The 18352-nt window shown below is 35.4% G+C and overlaps 3 protein-coding genes across 3 annotated transcripts in view; all 3 read left to right on the forward strand.

The window, feature by feature from the left end:
* LOC110416865 (Basic-leucine zipper (bZIP) transcription factor family protein) overlaps positions 1 to 3094 on the forward strand; it is a 5032-nt gene extending 1938 nt beyond the window's left edge. Inside the window, exons 3-4 of the mRNA XM_021428990.2 lie at positions 1549 to 1578; positions 2533 to 3094. Of these exons, the coding sequence (XP_021284665.1) occupies positions 1549 to 1578; positions 2533 to 2613 (111 nt within the window). The 3' untranslated portion in view covers positions 2614 to 3094. The remainder of the gene's footprint in view (positions 1 to 1548; positions 1579 to 2532) is intronic.
* Positions 3095 to 4707: 1613 nt separating this feature from the next.
* LOC110416960 (Cupredoxin superfamily protein) lies at positions 4708 to 6952 on the forward strand. The gene is made up of 4 exons (XM_021429115.2): positions 4708 to 5160; positions 5285 to 5400; positions 5676 to 6074; positions 6585 to 6952. Exons 1-4 carry the CDS (start codon positions 5025 to 5027, stop codon positions 6645 to 6647), a joined length of 714 nt encoding a protein of 237 aa, XP_021284790.1. The 5' UTR covers positions 4708 to 5024; the 3' UTR covers positions 6648 to 6952.
* Positions 6953 to 8224: 1272 nt separating this feature from the next.
* LOC110416844 (uncharacterized) lies at positions 8225 to 11513 on the forward strand. The gene is made up of 2 exons (XM_021428962.1): positions 8225 to 8760; positions 8858 to 11513. The coding sequence occupies exons 1-2, from the start codon at positions 8613 to 8615 to the stop codon at positions 11353 to 11355; spliced, it is 2646 nt and encodes an 881-aa protein (XP_021284637.1). The 5' UTR covers positions 8225 to 8612; the 3' UTR covers positions 11356 to 11513.
* The last annotated feature ends 6839 nt before the right edge of the window (positions 11514 to 18352 follow it).

The following is an 18352-nucleotide window of genomic DNA, read 5'->3' on the forward strand; positions in this document are numbered from 1 at the left end:
TTATAGTCTCTTGTTGTGGTGTCCCTCAACAATCTCAACATCATCATTTGAGCTTCAGGTGTTTTATCGAAAATATTCTTTATTCACTATGAGTCAAGAAAATTTCTGCTATATATTTTGTTTATAGTCCAGCTGGTCCTTTACTATATATAGGCATAGGGTTGCATTGTATCCTCCTGTATGCACTTAAATGTACAAGTTCATGATGTTACGGTCATCTTAATTACGAGTTAAGTAACTTGAGCATATGCCTAAGGGCAATAAATCAAGCACATGTGCACATGCATGCATGCACACCCATACACACCGCATCTAAAAACCGAAATTTATTTTGTGCGGGAGATGTCTTACACTTGTTATGCCTACGAAAATGTATTCAATGCAGGACATTTCTTGCACTTTTTATGGATGTCTTGTATGAAGTGTTTAAGCCAACTGCTAGTAAGGAACTAACTTGGTTTTTACCTTTAAACATTCGTATTTCATGTTCAGGGTCTCAAGTCCTGACTGCTTAAGTATGAGGATTTCCTTCTATCCTTTGTTTCTTAGGCATTGTATTCTTTCATTAACCTATTTACTTTTCTTTTCAGTTAAAAATAGAATGCTTTGAAGAACTTTATTGCAGCTGCAAAACATGAAATGACTTTTAATTAATTGATAGTGGTTTTATCAGCCGGAGATGTGAATTTTCTTGTACATAAATTGCTATGATTACTGTAGCTGGATAGTGTGATAACATCAATAATGCGACAGTGAGATCAAACTAAAAGAAAAAGGGAGAAATCATGTGATTCTCTCAGACTTTTCCAGTTGTTTTTGTAACAAGATCACAAATATTGTTTGTGTCATTTATGAGAGGAACTATGCCAGCAGCAAACTCATCTTAGTTTTGCTTTGTGTATTAAGCTTTGCAACAACTAATCACATCATAATTGAGTTTGCATGTATATAAACTTAAAACAAGCAATCAGAAGGTGAGAGTCTGTTTGTTCATTGCTTGTAATTGTGACTTGCTTATTCCATCCATGGGATCATATGTATGATCCTTTTTCTTGTATGTGCTTACTTTCATGCTGAGGGCTAATTGTTTGCATTTTCATGTGTTCTCTTTTCTGGTAAGTGATCATTTTGCATGTCACCATGTACGTCGCTGAATTAGATCTTTGATTTCCATATGAATACTTAAATCTCAATGTTTCTTTTCTGCTGCTGTCACACTGCCCTCCACCCGTGACCTCCCAAGCAAAATAAATGAAGATGGGATTTCATTAGCATTCATTCTAGCAAATGGTTCTGGGAATACATTATATGTAGTTAGCACATTGGAATGCTTTTAGTCAGAAGGAAATTCTTGCACAACGAAGATCTAACTTTTAGGATTTCGATTTTGTGTGAGAAGCAATTGCCCACAATTTTTTTTTTTGTATTTTATTTTATGCTTTATATATTTTCCCATACTGTACTTCCCATGTTAATGCATTGCAACATCTTTCATATAATCAGTTTTATTTTGTATGTTTTTGTCTAACGGAAATTTTTCACTTGCAGGCTGAGAGGACTAAGGAAAGGTTTAAGCAGGTAAAGAATCTCTGCTTTTATCGTGGAATAAGTTGTAGACTAATGGTTAATTTGTTTCAGTGGTATTGGTCTAAATAAAGAAAGACCTTGTTTGATCTTATGTTAACTTGGCAAGTGTAGCTGGAATAGACAACAAAACTAAATCTGTAATAGCAAATTAAAAGGGAAAGGTTTAGAACATGATCTTTTACACTAAACAAATATATTTCTGTTTTTAAGTAAAGTTGAAATATGTAAGAAGGAAAAATGAAAGGGTAGAGCAGGACATGGCAGGGCAGGGGAGGTGGGTGAAGATCTTAATAGAGTGGTGGTGTGCTAATTTAATTTATGTTAAGGAATATTACTAGTGTGCTTCTGTGCTTCTTAATAGAATGGGATGGTTTTCTACTTGAAGTCAGCAAAACAAGAGACGTTTTTGTAGAATATGGTGTGACCAATGTTTATGGAAAAACCTGGGAAACTAATTAAGAAATGAATGAATTTAAGGAAATAAAGTAATCAGTTTCTAATTTTAAGTGATTGTTGTCTGTAATATTTTTTCCTGTAAAATAATGCAACTAAGTGTGTGGCTTCCTCACTGAGTTTCTTTGTTATTGCATGTTTCATTTAGCATGCTTTGAAATGTTTCTGTTAAAAGAAACAGTTTTGAATGTTTCAAGAAACTGTGAATGTTTTCTTTTCTTGTGTTTTTTTTTTCTCTAAGACATAGCAATTTAATTTAGTAGTTGAGAGTATCTATTTTTGGGTGAGGAATTTTGCAATTTGTCAGTGTATATGGAGTCTATTATTAGCCTGTTGCTTGCCGTCTTGTACATCACTTGGCCTTCAGTATTTGTTTTAATTCTTACATGATCCTGGAGTGAGAAATGATGTTATGGAGGACAGAGAATCCAGGAATAAGTTGGGTCTATTAAGTTCCTAAATAGTTGCTTATCATGTTGATTTGTACTGCAGCTCATGGAGAAGGTGGTTCCAGTTGTGGAGCAGCGAAGACCACCACGTGTCCTACGTAGAGTTCGTTCTTTGCAATGGTAGATAATTATTTTTTTGAGATCTGACATAGGGGAGGAAAGGAGGGGGGTAACAGAAAGGGTAGCAGGGACACCATTAAATTTATCTTCTTTTGAATAGTAATTCCAAGCTGATAGTTGCTTAGAGCAGTTGTGTTTCTTCATATGTAAACAAAGTGAAAAGGGGTATTGTAACCTGAAGCATGAAGGAAAAAGCTCCTTGCTACTGAATAGAAGATTAGTGGCAAAGGAATATAGGGCAGCATAAGTCGGTATATGTAGCTAGTGACCCAGAGTTCCTCCTGTAGCTGATGTGCAGTGGGGAACAAAGTATAGTGTATTTATGTGGTGACAACTTGTGGCAGCCCTTTGACAAAATATAGATGGGCCCAGGAGTGATCTGTTTATAGTAGTTAGAGCTTGCTTTCTGATTTCCTTGTTGGAATCGTGTTGCAAGTGTTTGAAAAAGGCTTGTTTATTGATGCTGCTTCTTCTTCTTCTTCTTCCATCGTTAGCCTTCTTGGGATGCTTTTTCAGTCAATAGTATTAGTCCGGGCCTGAGCCTGGATGTAGATCGTGGCTAAGCTCAATTGAGAAACCCACTTAATAATTGGTTCTGGGTTTCTTCGAACATTGAAATAATAATAATTTATCCCATGAAATAAATAATAGATTACATAGTGATAATGTTAGCCACATAAATAGTCATGCCATGTTATGTTACAAATAACATAACAAACTTATAAACATTTATTTATCAATAAAAATATTTAACGAGTGTACGTATTAGATAAAAATCCATATTATCCATCGACAAACAGAAAATTAAGAAAGCAAATTATTAGTAGTTGATGGGTAAATGTGTGTGTGTGTGTGTGTGTGTGGCACCCTATGGTAGTATAACTTTTGGGTTTTGAATGATTATATTCTGCCAAATATTTTATTGTCTTGTAGATGTCTTTAGGTGGCTTTTGTGACAGTTGGTTTGTCGTTTAATACTTGTCATTGTCTCTGCGATTTTTAGTCCTTATATTCTTGCCATGAGTTGGTCCCATTTCGAAAGTAACAATCTGTACCAAGGCTGTTGTAGCTGTCGTTTTTTATGTGCACGAGTTCCCTTCTTTTCTCAATTCCAAACAAAAGCTCTCTCAAGGGTTCTGTTCTGAAGTAGGGGACGGTGTATCGTTTTGCCCCACCATACTTGGTAACCCAAATTACACATTAATCTTTCTTGTTAAAGTTTTGATTATTTGTTATTATAGTTTCATATTAGTGTCACGGGCGATACTTTTTTTCTCAAAAAGTTAAGTTGATAGGATGTGCAATGTTCACGTTTTTAAATTTTCTAAGATATCTTACTTTCTTCATCATGTTGATTACTTTTGAAACGTTTAACGTGACGGTAGTACTTAGGACCATGTGGTATTAGATAAGAAATGTGAAATTGATGTGCTTTGGTCAGCTTGGATATTCATATTCTTGTGTGTTTCTGTTATATTCTATGAAAACTTGTGTGCTCTTACTCTGGAGTATGGACAAGCATCTAATTTGTCTATAATAAGGAAATTGGACCACATCCTATAGATTTATACAATCTCAAGCAAGTAACATAGTGAGATTGAGAGATCATTTTGCTGTAGTTTTCCATGTATACTACCAAAGAGAGCAGAAGGCAAAATGAAGGGCCTTTTGACAAGTGAGAAAGGAAATTAGAGTGCATATCTCTTTCATTCTTAAGTCTTCAGTCCGGACAGTTCCGTGGGTTGAGGTGGAGTCTCCTCTCTCTACTTAAAGGAAAATTAACAAGACCCTTCTTTAGAGATTTTATTCTCTTGAGCATTAAAGTATGAGCATCACCACATCCGCATTGGATTATTTTGGATCGCAGTCAATAAAATTAAGCTAAAAAGAGTGAAAAGCAGAGGACATTGAGGAAAGCAACTCGGATTCCTGAGCTCCTAGAAAGCCAAAAAACAAATACATATATATATATTATTTGAATAGGAAATAGAGAGTTGCAGCGGAAAGATAATGACTGAGCTAATCATTTTATAATAATAATCCCCATCATTTCTCCCAGAGGAATCTCGAATTCCATTTCCCATTCTTTCTTTGTTTATTTATCTCTCCCTCCTTTTTTGAAAGTTAAGAGAGGTCAGTTTTTTCCACAAACAAAATCATGCGACCTTTTACTGTGTAAAATAATATAAACCTACACATCCTCCCATGTATCCATGTCTGTCATCCATTCAAACTCTTCCTATCTAAAGCCAAACACACCTGACCTTGTCCCTCTCTCCCTCTCAACACATTTTTCAAAACCCTCTTTCCTTTGCTCCACAATCCCCCCGAGGTCCGTAAAGCCAGCGAGAAATAATAAAGCTTGGTACAAAGGTCTACAAACCCTTCTAAGCTAAACCCAAAGCTGAAGAGTCCATGAAGATCCTCTCCATGTTACTCTTTCTCACTTCTCTTCTCTTCCCATTCTTCTTAGGTTCCCAGTCTGCAACAATCCTGGTAGATGGTGTTTCAGAGTGGGAAAACCCCAGTGTTAATGTGGGAGACTCAATAAGTAAGTATACTTACTTTAAAAGCAACCAAAAAGTTCAATATTATTGGTTCTGACTACTGGTTTACTGATTCTTTGTTCAGCTACCAACTAACATTCCTATGCTTTTTGTCTTTAATCTCCTCAGTTTTCAAACACAAGTATCACTACAACCTCTATATTTTCCGGAACAAAAATGCCTTCAACCTCTGCAATTTCACCCAAGCTACACTTCTCACCAAACCCAACTCCACCTCCTATGCGGTATGTCTCTCTACCAAAATTCAACTGGGTTTATTTCAGGAATGGCTTAACTGCTTGTTTTCTTTGCCATTGGTATCCTATTCCCAAATTGGTCAAAGATTTCTTAGCTCATTATAAGTCATGATTACCACTCCTTTTCTTACAATATTACAGCTTGCTTAAAGGTTCTGTTTTTTTATTCCTGTCTGAACTTTTCTTGGATTCTTCAAGGCTGAGAAAGAAAAAAAAAACGAAAGCACTAATTTCCCAATCAACTTCCTTTATACAATGTGCAGTGGCACCCTTCTCGCCCTGGTTTCTTCTACTTTACTTTCAACAATGGCTCCCTCAAAACATGCCAAGGCTCTCAAAAGCTCTCCATAAAAGTCTCTCCCGCGCTGCCTCCAGAAAATGCAACCACCCCTTCACCAGCATTACCTCCAGTACCGGCTCCAGCACCGACTTCCGGTGGATCAGTTGTGTCATCTTCCCCAGCATATCCATGGCCATTCCGGCCTCGCCAGGCGGTTTCACCAGCACCAAGCGCTAGCTCACCGGTGGCAGTACCAACTCTGGTGCCAGATAAAGGTGGTGGCATCCCTTTCATCAACAGCAACCCTGCAGTTCCTTTGCCTACTGGTGAAGTTGACTCTGCCACTATTCGCCCTTGGCCCACCTCTGCTCATGGAGGGCAGGTACAAATTTTATTTTTCTCTCTGTCAGTGCATGAGTCCTTACATGCTTACCCAATGAAAGACTTCGATATTTTTTTTCCAATACTTTGAAAATACTAGGATTTTTTATTTTATATTTTTTTTGTAAATACAAAAGACGAATAAAAAAGTAATAAAATATTCATTATTATTTCTTGAAAAGTAACAATAACTGTTAAGTTAAATCTAAACTATTTTGAAAATACTAGTGATACTTTCCATCTTGTGATAATACTATGCTTCCTGTGACAAACTAGAACGTGTTAGTGCTATTCCTACTTGTTGGATTCCTGCAATAAATAATGATCAGAATCAACTGTTCCATTGTATCCCTGTTAAAACTTAATCACTGTCAAAGCAGTGACACACAGTTAGAGATTTACAAGCTCCTTTGAATGCAAATGTATAACCCGATTCAGTTTAAACTTACGGTGATATTTATATGTATCTATGTGTATAGAACCAACTTGATGGGGTGTTGGGTGGTTGCAGGCGGTGGTGGGGTTCCTTGCAGCTCCAATGGCACTATTATCTGTGGCTTTGCTTGGGCTGTAAGAAGAGAGAGATGGATTGGAGGGAATGGGTTGGCCAAATTTATTGTACATTAAAACATAATATATTTGGAGTGATTAGAGGGTAAAGTAGCTTTAAGGTCCATGATTATATGGTAAGCTCTTTGTGAGGAGAAAGGTAATGCCATCTAGACCCTACTTTGGAATCATTGCCACTTTTGCTCTTTAGTTTTGCCATGCTATTGATTACTTCTACTTTTACTTTTTCTCATCCCTCCCCCACTCTTCTCTTTTTTTTTTTTTTTTCACATTTTCCATCTTCAGGACAATTTAATTTGAATCCACTTATCATTGCATGTTATTCTGCCTTTTTCCTTTTTCCTTTTTCTTACGAAACAAATCTATACATTGTTCTTGGATGAGCTTAGAGTAAGGACATTGAAAGATATTTCATATTTGTGGGTAGAGTGAATTTTAAACTTTTAAGCTTCTTTATATTTATATATATATATATATATATAATGCTTTTATTTATCAAATAAAAACAAACACACATAAAGGTTACACTTAGTAAAACAAAGGTTAAGGGTTTTACATTTTTTTTATTTCTCTCTCTATATAGGGAGAATAACATTGATTTTTTTTTTCTGAAATGAAAATTTCTACCTATTACATGATCTAAAAGAAAAGATGGTAAAGGATACTTTTATAATCAGTATTATTTTGGGTTTTTTGTGAGCATTATTAATTGGATTCGAATATTAAGTGTTGATTTTTAATTGGATTGGGAGAGGATATGTATAGTTTTAATAAGGTTCAAGTTTGGGTGTCCTTTTTCTTTATTTTTATTGTTTTATGAACATTCTTTCATGGCCAAGGAAAAAAAATAAAACATGAATTCTTTTTGGATATAAGTTTATGAAAACACATTGAGCCTGCGTATCCAATTTATAAGACCACCAGCCCGTGTCTCCTGTAAATTGAGTTGCTTAGTATGGGTAAATATTCAATAATTATGCAAGCATTTCATGAATATAAACTACAAACTTGAGCAGTAGGTTGCCCCAGCCTGGCCCCATCAAATAAACAATTTATTAGATTCATTTAAATTAATTAAAAGCATTTTTAACTAGTATAGCATTAGTAAAAGTTCAAATCTATATATGATTAAGAGTTTGTTCATTTGGGATAATTGTGCAAGTTTTTCCAGGTTCAAGTCCTGATTAAACTAAGCCTGATCCATGAGCTTCTCTCTCATTCAGAGCAACATTAGCAACACTAGCCTAATCTTGCATTATTTATCCATACCCTTCCCATTAATCCCCTAGTTATGGGATTCCTGTTCTTTATTTGTTTCTTATGACCAGATATTAATCATTATGATGCTTACTTATAGCAAAAGATTTGGTAAAATCAAGTCCTTGTATTCAATAAAGTTGCCAAAGGAATCCAACTTCAACTTTTGAGTGTATGGTAATTAACACCAGGAAAGGCCACGGTTTTTTCCCCTATTATGGACCCAAATGCAACCTTAATTTGGGCAATACCGAAATGGCACCTTTTCTGGTTGCACCCAATGTTTCACTGCAAAGGTATTGGTAACATTTTAAGATTTTATATTTCAGGCACCGGAGATGTCAAAATAATGTAAAGCATTTGGAGTTTTGTCTCAATTATAGATTTCTAGTGCTCCCAACACACGGCACTGCTGTGCCATACATATTCTCTCTATTCTCAATTATGAATACAAGTCTTTGACCACATTTTGTTGTAAATGAAATATCCTTAGCTTTGTGGCCAAGGCAATACAAAATAAAAGCAACCGACTTTCAACTGTTATTGTGCCGTCCTTTGACACAAGGTCCTGTTGGGAAGCAACGAATATATCCTTTTCTCTTATAACACACACCACGATGCTTTCCATTAATTTTCCCTATTCAGCAATGCCTCATTACCCATGTTCATCTTCTTCTAATTTTAATCAAGCACAAACCAAGTCAGAATAGCCATGGAGCTGGAATTAGGACTCAAGATTACACATACTCGAGATGATATCACTTCAACAACCGATCTTCGGATTAGCAAAGATCCTTTTGGTCCTGTTTTCTTGTCTAGAGAAACTGACCATATGTTCATCCTCATTGCTCATCTCAAAGGTCCCTCTCTTCTTCTTCTTTTTCTTTATTTTTATGGAACTTTGTTTCCATGGGTGTTGATATTATGATGTCAATGAAAGATTTGACACTCATGCAGGTTTTAGAAGGGAGAACATCTTCATTGAGATAAATAAAGATGGGAATCGGATTGCCATAAAGGGGGAGAAACCTGTTCAGGAGATGGTGATGTTAGGGTGGATTATGTGCAAGAAGGAGGTTGAGATAAAGGCTTTTAGAAAGGTCTTTCGTATTCCTGATGTTGTCAACTTGGAAAGAATAAAAGCTAAGTACAATGAAGAAGAATCAATTTTAAGAATTATCATGAAAAAGAAAGTTAAAGGAATTTGTGGTATTAGGATTGAAGAAGAAGAAGAGCCTATGATGATTAAAGAGGAGGTACCAAGGGAAGAGGTGGTTGAAAGGAAGGAAGCTGAAGAAGTACTAATGGAACAGGCGACTGAAAGGAAGGAAGTTGAAGAAGTACCAACGGAAGAGGTGGTTCAAAGGAAGAAAGTTGAAGACGTACCAATGAAAGAGGTGGCTGAAAGGAAAGAAGTTGAAGAAGTACCAATGGAAGAGGTGGTTAAAGGGAAAGAAGTTGAAGAAGTACTAATGGAAGAGGTACTCCAAAGGAAAGAAGTTGAAGAAGTATTAAAGGAAGAGATGGTTCAAAGGAAGGAAGCTGAAGAAGAAGTATGGAAGGAAGAGATGTTTGAAAGGAAAGAAGCTGAGGAAGAAGTACGGAAGAAAGAGATGGTTGTAAGGAAAGAAGTTGAAGAAGAAGTATGGAGGGAAGAGGTGGTTGAAGGGAAAGAAGTTGAAGAAGAACCAAAGGAAGATGTGGTTGAAGTACAAGAGGAAGTTGAAAAAGGACCAAGAGTAGAAGTGGTTGAAGAAAAAGAAGCTGAAGTGGTACCAAGTGTAGAGCTTGTTGAAAAAAAGAAACCTCAAGAGGTACCAAGGGTAGAGCTTGTTGAAAAAAATAAAATTGAAGAGGTAATAAAGGCAGAATTGGTTAAAAAAAAAGAACTTGAAAACGTACCAAGGGCAGAGCTTGTTGAAAAGAAGAAACCTAAAGAGGTACTAAGGGTAGCGCTTATTGAAAAGAAGAAACATGAAGAGGTAACAAATGTAGAATTGGTTGAAAAGAAGGAACCTGAAAAGGTACCAAGGCCAGAGCTTGTCGAAAAGAAGAAACCTCAAGAGGTACCAAGGGTAGAGCTTGTTGAAAAGAAGAAACCTCAAGAAGTACCCAAGATAGAGCTTGTTGAAAATAAACTTGGACAGATACCAAAGGTAGAATTGGTTGAAGAGGAGGAACTTGATAAGATACCAAAGGTAGAGCTTGTTGAAAAGAGAAAACCTCGAGAGCTACCAAAGGTAAAGCTTGTTGAAAAAAAACAACCTAAAGAGGAACCAAAAGTAGAATTGGTTGAAAAGAAGGGACTTGAAAAGGTACCAACGGTAGAGCTTGTTGAAAAAAAGAAACCTAAAGAGGTACCAAGGGAAGAATTGGTTGAAAAGAAAGAACTTGAAAAGGTACCAAAGGTAGAGCTTATTGAAAAAAAGAAACTTGAAGTGGTACCAAAGGTAGAGTTAGATGAAAACAAGGAACCTAAAGAGATAGCAAAAGTGGATATTGTTGAGGAAAAGATTCAAACCACTAAAGAAATTAATCAAAGTCAAGTTGAAGCACAAGAAGAGGTTAAGAAAGAAAGTAGTATTGAGTTAGAACCAGAAAACCCAAAGTCAGAGGAAAAGGAAGAAATTGAAGAGAAGATTAAGAAAGAAGAACCAGAGGCAGTGGAAAATGCAATTTTTGAGAAGCTTGAAAAAGTTGAAGAGATAATTCGAGAAGAACCTCAAATTGAAACAGTGGAGGAAACCAATCAGGTTTTGGACACACCGCAAGAGATCCTGGAAGAAAAAGTGGCAATTCCTTCTACTCCACCAAAATTTCAAGAACCAAAAGCAATGGAGCCTGAAATGGTTGAACCACAGATGATAGGGATGCCATCAATTAAAGAACCAAAAGAAAAAGAACCAACTAATGAGAGACAAAAGGTTCCACAACCAGCGGAAGAAACATGGGAAGAAGAAACAGAAGATGCAGTAGATCAAATGACTCAACAGTCAAAATTACCAAGTTTACTACTAAGTCAAGCTGAAGACAGAAAAACTACAAATGAGGATGATCAAGCAGAAGATTTAACTTCTGAACAATCAGAAGAGTTGGAAATTGGAGTAGATGTTCGGGAATCAAAAATGGAACCTGAACCTGATGAAGAGCCAAAGGAAGCTGAAACTTCAATTGAAAAACAACTTGGAGATGAATCAGATCAGGAAAATGAAATTGAGAACATGGAAGGTGAAATCGGTGAAGAAACTGACCAGAAAGAACATCGCCAAGAGAATGAAAGTAGCATGGATATATCTCCTGAAATGGACGTTGACAAAGGTCCAATCGAAGGAGCAACTATGGACGAGAAACGAAAAAAGACTAGGCTGCGTAAACCTTTAATGTTTGCAGGATCAGCATTTCTTGTCTCCCTTATAGTGTTAGTTATTAACTTACTTAGAGCAAAAAAAAGATAAAACTGAAAGTATTGGTGCCTTTGTTTTCCATTTTTGTACTGATGATAATCTTTGATGCTGCATAGTGAATATATTGTCTCCTTCTAACTTTTGAGAGCTTTCTAATCTCATTGTAGTTTTCACTATTTACACCTTTAACTCTAAATTTGAATTGCAACAATGTGTTAGTGCCAGAACAAACATATATTTTTGGCTTAGAAGTTGATGGCTACGCTTCGTCTTTAAATCTGAGCGCAAGATCAAATCTTTCCAAAACTCTATAAATTTTATATGGTAAAAGAAACATTGTTAATAAAAAAAGAAATAATATAACATTTGATTTTAGATCAACATGGTTCTGACTTCTGAGAACAATATCAAAACTAAAGGTATTGTCAAGTCTACAAAGACATATTAGAACTAGAGGTTTGGTTCTTTCCTATAATAAAAAATCGCAGACTCGACAAGATATCCTGAACTACATAAACAATGAATTATAAAATTCTTCAATCCAAATGTAATAACCGTTTAAATAACACAAAATTTAGTTAAACACCTACAAAGTACAACCATTTGTCTTTAGGTCTCTATCTCTGACTGACCTCAGCTATTACTGTTAGTTGTAGAGATTATATAGACTACTTATTGCTAACATTGACGCACATCTTAGCGATTAACTTTATAGATCCAATATTTTGCTCTTATTTTTGGTGCAAAGCATGATTCCAAACAGAAAACTTAAAAGAGGCAAAAACTGTTCAAGCTTTTTTAAAAAAACTTAATCTCCTTCCACCCACTGTAAATGTTGTACCTTAATAATCAAAGAAACATCTTAATTGTTGGAGTAAATATTTCATTAAAGGTAATGAAAATCTATTTACCAACCATCTTTTGACCAAAATAATCAATTATTTAGAACTGCTCTAGATATTAAAGGATGAACTGATGAAGAAAACAAATCATAAAATTTGATTTAATTTCATGCATGCTTGGACATGTTCAGAGCATCATAATGAGTCTACATTATCAACATACATTGAATGGAAAACTAGCAACCAAAAACCATTATTGAGCAATTATACAAGGTCAGCAGATTTGAAACTGTGATCTAAATTTCCTTCTTCGTATGCATGTAGTTGTATTCAATACTGTTTGAACCCCTAAAATGATAGATTTACCCTTATATTGTAAATCTTTTCCAAGTCTAGAATAGAGAATGTTTTGTAGAAGTTTCATGTAGGTGAATGGCCATATCCAACTATAAAGCTTGGAATGCAATAAAGTACCCTTTCCCATAATACAGTAAGGCAACTTACTAAAACTATCAAAGAAAACTTTCTTAAAACTTAAAAACAATAACATGAAATGGTTTGATCCGAGGTTATCCAAGGATTAATTTTGCCTTTAAATTGTGAAAATGAGGTAATAGAAGGAAAAAAAAAAGGTCTTTTGAGTTCAAATATAGTATAAGAACCACATTGAAAATGGAGGATAAGAAAAAATGGTAATAGTAATAACAATAGTCATACTAAAATAAAGAAATGAAGAGACTCCCCTTAAAGATGTACACAAAAATGACAAATCTATAGTTTGATTCAATTAGCTTTAATTATTAGCCGACTAAAGGAGGTAAACCTTAGATGGCTTAGCTGGAAGAAAGTAGCTCACAATCAATGTAGATCTTAACTACTGAAAAATAGAGGTACAAGGCAAAATATTTCCCAAGTTATGCAAATCTAGTTGGTGAAGACTATCTTTTCTTGCATAACATTGACAAGCTCAAATGGAGGTAAGGTTCGCCAAACATCATGTCCAATTAATTGGTATTATCAAACGTGTAGGCCTAGAGTACCAAGAAATAGTACCATGACAAATTATATGAAATAATAATGTTTAAGTGTAAGTGGTCAAGTTTTGCACTATAAAATTAAAGCAACACCTCTTTAAACATGAGCAGTAGGAATTTCAATTCCAAACTAGGTTGCTTGGAGAAGCTGTTAACTAGTCATAACATTCCAACATTGATAGGCAAATTGGAAAAGATGCAGCACAAGTTGAGGTCAAGGAAACGATTGATTGAAATCCTGAAATCATGTCATGCCCCCATCTTCTTCTCATCCTCTTTGTGGTCTTGATATACATACAGATTGTCTGATCATGTTTCTTTCAATCTTTTCCATGCTTTTTCATTTTACAGATAAGTTTAGTCTGGCTCTAAGGAATGCCATGAAAATGCCAGCCATTTTCTCATTATAAGTTGACCCAGTAAATAAAGATTTTTTTGAGACCACATAGAAGTACTTCCAATTCAAACCAGTTCTTTTAATAATTAAAATGCAAATGGTTGAACAGTTAAAGAGGCATTGTAAGGGTGGCTCTAGCATCATCTTTGGTGGTCCTACTAATGGCTAACTTTGCTTTCTCAGGAGATCTTATTCTGACTTAAAAAGTTAATGATTTTTCATTAATGAACGGGTAAAAGGCCGCTGCTACGATGAATAATAGGAAGCTTTAAGGCATTTAACAATGGCATATCAATGAAAAGATCTATTCTTTACCTCAAAGTGGGCACAACTAAGGCTACTGTCTTGTCAAATACTGAATTATTAACCAATAATGACGAGTGAAAATGCAAAAGTAGCCATGACTATTTACAGAATTGAATATTAATCATTTGCAGCTTTTACGTAGATAATCCAGAACCATTTGTCAGAATCCTTTATCTAATCAAGATGTTCAAAGGCCATGAGATATCTTGAGTTGCAGACAAGGAATGTGACTTCTGTGTTCCCAAAATCCTAAGAACTATGATGAGTTGTGCTTGGTTATGATAAAAGGCAAACCTTCACCAAATTTGAGAATTTTTAAAAGAAGTAGTTCTTTGGGTTTGTGTTGTGGAACTCGCTTGTGTGATATTGAATGTGCTCAAAATTAAATGTAAAATATAAGCAAAAACTAAGTGCAAGTACACACGGTCGTAACAAATAATATAGTGATAAGTTAAGTTTGTCGATCCCTTAGAGAAATGTATCTAAATTCTTACTAATTACTTAAATTGAGCAATCTAATCTTATCCAAGGAAACCTACAATTGAAATTAATTGAAAATGAAAATTAAAGTAGCAAGGCTAAACTAGTGAACTAAGCTAAAATAAATTGCAAGTAAATTAAGTTGGAAAACAGTGGAGAAGTACCTAGGATTATGGTTTTAATTAATGCTTTATTTGGACTTAAGATTGACTAATTACTTACTTTATGGAAAACTAATGCTACCTTAGGATCTTTAAGCATGTATGATTCTCCGTCGAAATATTGTAAAGTCCTATAAATTGATTGTATATGGTTAATAGGTGTATGTTTACCCTATTAACAAATCACCCAATTAATTCCTAATTGCAATGATCATATATTACTCAAACCATGATCTTTTTAAACTAACTTTGTCAAGTGTTATCTAAAAATCTATACACATCTTGTTAGTGATCAGTCAATAAAATGAAAAATAAGGACAGATTTGGATAAACACTAAATATTCCATAAAACAAGTAATAGTCAATCAAGCATCCAAATTATACATTAATATCTACTATAATCCTAGAAATGAAAGTTTAGTTTAACATTTCAACATCCCACAACAAAATTTAAACAAAACTAAACATTTATACAAGGAGATTTAAAAAGAGAAAAACAAGCTAGTGAGAGAAACCTCTATTTGCTACAGCTTTGTCAAGCTCTTCTTCAAGATTTTTCCTTTTCTTTTCTCCTTGTGGAAAGCTCCTTTTTGCCTTTCAAGTTGCTCCTCCAAAAAGCCCCCCTTTCAGCCTTAAAAAGGCCATTTTTTATACCATTCCACATGGCCCTTTGATATGAAAGATTGGAAGGTCCAATAACATTTAAGTTGGCACTACAGCACTAAGTGTCTGGCACTATAGCATTGAGTTCACTGCCAAAGGCAGTGTTGCTTCATTGAACAGCGCTGCAGTGCTGAGTTTACTACCAAAGGTAATGTTTGTAGTGTTGGATAGCGCTATAGCGCTGAGAGCTTGGTGCTGTAGGGCTGGAGGTTCTATTTGATGAGGGATTTTGATTGACTAGGACAACGCTGCAGTGCTACGGGCTTGGCGCTGCAACGTTGTGCTTGTTGTTTCCATGCTTTGTTTCTTCAAGCTGCCTAGTGTAGAAATACTCTGATCAAGCTACTTCTAACATGATTTTGACTATGCTCAGATCAGAATTGGTGAAGTTATAAACATGAAAGTTGTAACCCTTTCTTTTAGCTTTCCAATGGTCTAAGAATCACGTTGATTAGATTTCTGTAACTTGAGTTATGTCTGAAATACCACTGCATGTTCAGTGAAGTTTGCACTTAGCCAACTTGTTCAATTCCTTATCACTTGATTCCTTTTCTTTTGAGGACCCTAAAAACATATGAGCTAAACCAGCCATAGCTAAAAATAGACATTTTTACCATATAAATGAGTTAAAATAACTTGAAATAAACTAACTCAATCATGAGTTAATTAATTAGAAAAAATAAAGTAAATTATTTAAAATTTTATCTAACCTCAAAATTTTAATTATTTAATCACTCAAAATATAAAAAGATAATTTTATGTAATAGAGTCAAGAGTCTGACAGCCGTCTTGAAACCAAATCAAAAAATGTCATCCAGAGCCTGTCAAGATTTTGTAGGATAGAAGGAATAAATGAGAAAGCCAAACTCTGGTTCACCTTCCTTTGGAGATGCCTACCAGCCGACATATGTCAGCCAGGAAAGACTGAAAGCCATTCTTGGAATTAGACCAGCTAAATACATGGGTCCGTTAACACACAAAAAATAAAAATTCAATTTCAAGAGCTGATCATTGTGGTTCCGGACTCTTTAACATTTTATTCCAACTTAAATCTCCATCCCTCATCAAAATCCAAATCTTGAAAATCTTCCGGAGGATGTTGGATTGTTCTGAGTCAGACTCAAGACAGTTAAAACAGTCATATTTGTGCTGGAAGGAAATATATTGTTGTTTTTGTCATTACCTATCTGATCAAAGTCTCCAAACCTTTTTAAGTTCCCAGTTGATTATCATAGCCAATAATTCAACCTAAAATCTTAAGGCTCTGACAAACTAAACTCAAATGCAACGACTCTTATTTCTCCTCTTCCAAGAAATCCAGCTTGCGATTTAGCTGTCAAAACAAGCCGTAGATGGTAAGTTGGCAAAAGGCTTACAGACTAGCGGCTGGCAAGTCCAAGGCCTAAATTGCAGTTAATGCAACAACCATACCATCCATCGATCGCATCATAGGAAGAAACCAAGTGCAGGACGAAATGTGGAAATAGATTAATGTAAAGAGTTAATGAGGACCAGCTCAAGCAGATTGCCAGAAATGACTTCCACACGTCACAAGAAATTCCAAGGTACTGGGGTGATCGCCCAATGGAATGACAAGTCCCACTCGCAGCACATTTGGCTTTGTGGTTGAAAATTGGAAGTTGGAACCCTATGGATCAGTTGAAAAGAAAGCCACAAATTTTGATCATTGTTGGCAAAATTACCTAACCAGAAAGTGGTCCCAGTTTGAGTGTGGGGTGGGGGAACTGAAATATTAATCACAGGAAGGAACTGCCTCTATAAGCTTAAAGGGCTAAACAAAGACCAGGCAAAAAGTTTTTCTTTCTTCCTTAAAAAAGGTTCTTAAAAACTCCCAAAAACTGATACCCAATTCTAAAATATTGGGTAACTAGACAACTGCACTTTGCTTTAATTCTACCAAACTGAAAGCAGATAAGATTTTGGACTTTGTTATGCATGTATGAAGTGAGACAATCCGCACGAGTGAAAGGGGCAGACGCAGTAAAAGTCAAGAAAAGAGTTTTGATTCATACAATGAGAAATTTCTGTTTTAATCATCTGTTTTTCAACTTGAAAGCACAGTTGGGGATAACTGGGATTTTCCAATGTCACTTCATGCCCACTCATTTTCACATGAAAAGCCAAATGGCTAAAATAGTTCACTTGACAACTACAGATATTCTTCAAAGTTCACATAATAAGCTCACATCAATTGCCAGCCAATGAACAACACAACTGGGTTTTAGTAATTAAAGTTTGGAGTTTATGACAACCATTCAAGTGTTGTCAGGACAGACTGTTCGGGCAGCCTCCCCAATCCCATTTGGTAGGTCGCAAAGGGTTAAATTCCCTTTCACTGGAGTCAGGAGATGTTATATTCCACCAACCATGCCACTGCTGCATGCATATCAAGAAATGGGGCAGAGTGATTCCCTGAGGTTTCCTTCAACAAGAGTAACAGAGGCTGTTGTTATGAGAGAGAATATGAGGAATTGGTGTCTGAACCATACAATTTGAACATTTTTTAAAACAATTATTATGGCTCTACTGCGTACAGCAAATGAGACTTGCCTATTAACATTAGTAAATGCTCAAGTTGGCAATGCCAGTGATCAGTCAACAATAACAACAGTGGTCGGCACAGTCAAAGCAATCATTGGCATTGCCACACTTACGACACTTGTTCATAATTTCCTCTAGTTTTATTTAAAAGAAAAAACCCAGCAAGTCAAATTAAAAAAATATATATGAATACATAGAAAGGGGGGTATTAACATCAGTATACCTGAAAGAAATCTGACAAGTCCCTAAAAGCAAGTGTTGTAATGGACCTTTGAAAAAAGGTAGCCTCAAGTTGTTGTCCCCTTGCATTATTTTAAAAGGCTAACCCTCGAACACTCTCAACTCTCAAGTTGTGGTCCTCATTTCCATTTCTGATGTGAAACGACCAGCTTTGGGCACGATCTATTTCTGTACACATGTTCCAGAAGGACATGAAAAATTGAATTCAATGTTTTATTGACATAAGGGGTTCGAGTCTTGGGGATCAAGATTCACTCTCTGGATTCTTTTCATATCAAAACCTTCCACAAAAGGAGGTGGGCATTTCAAAGCAGCTTATTAATATATATATATATATATATATATATATATATTCATATTTGT

This window comes from Theobroma umbraticum, unplaced genomic scaffold, assembly GCF_002168275.2.
Source record: "Theobroma umbraticum cultivar Fairchild unplaced genomic scaffold, ASM216827v3 scaffold_51.0, whole genome shotgun sequence".
NCBI lineage: Eukaryota > Viridiplantae > Streptophyta > Magnoliopsida > Malvales > Malvaceae > Theobroma > Theobroma umbraticum.

Excerpts from the sequence above, each read along its gene's own strand:
- LOC110416960 (XM_021429115.2), top strand. The coding sequence starts at position 5,025 with ATGAAGATCCTCTCCATGTTACTCTTTCTCACTTCTCTTCTCTTCCCA. Across the intron at positions 5,401-5,675 it reads CCAACTCCACCTCCTATGCG|TGGCACCCTTCTCGCCCTGG; the intron begins GTATGTCTCTCT and ends TACAATGTGCAG. Across the intron at positions 6,075-6,584 it reads CCTCTGCTCATGGAGGGCAG|GCGGTGGTGGGGTTCCTTGC; the intron begins GTACAAATTTTA and ends GGGTGGTTGCAG.
- LOC110416844 (XM_021428962.1), top strand. The coding sequence starts at position 8,613 with ATGGAGCTGGAATTAGGACTCAAGATTACACATACTCGAGATGATATC. Across the intron at positions 8,761-8,857 it reads CCTCATTGCTCATCTCAAAG|GTTTTAGAAGGGAGAACATC; the intron begins GTCCCTCTCTTC and ends ACACTCATGCAG.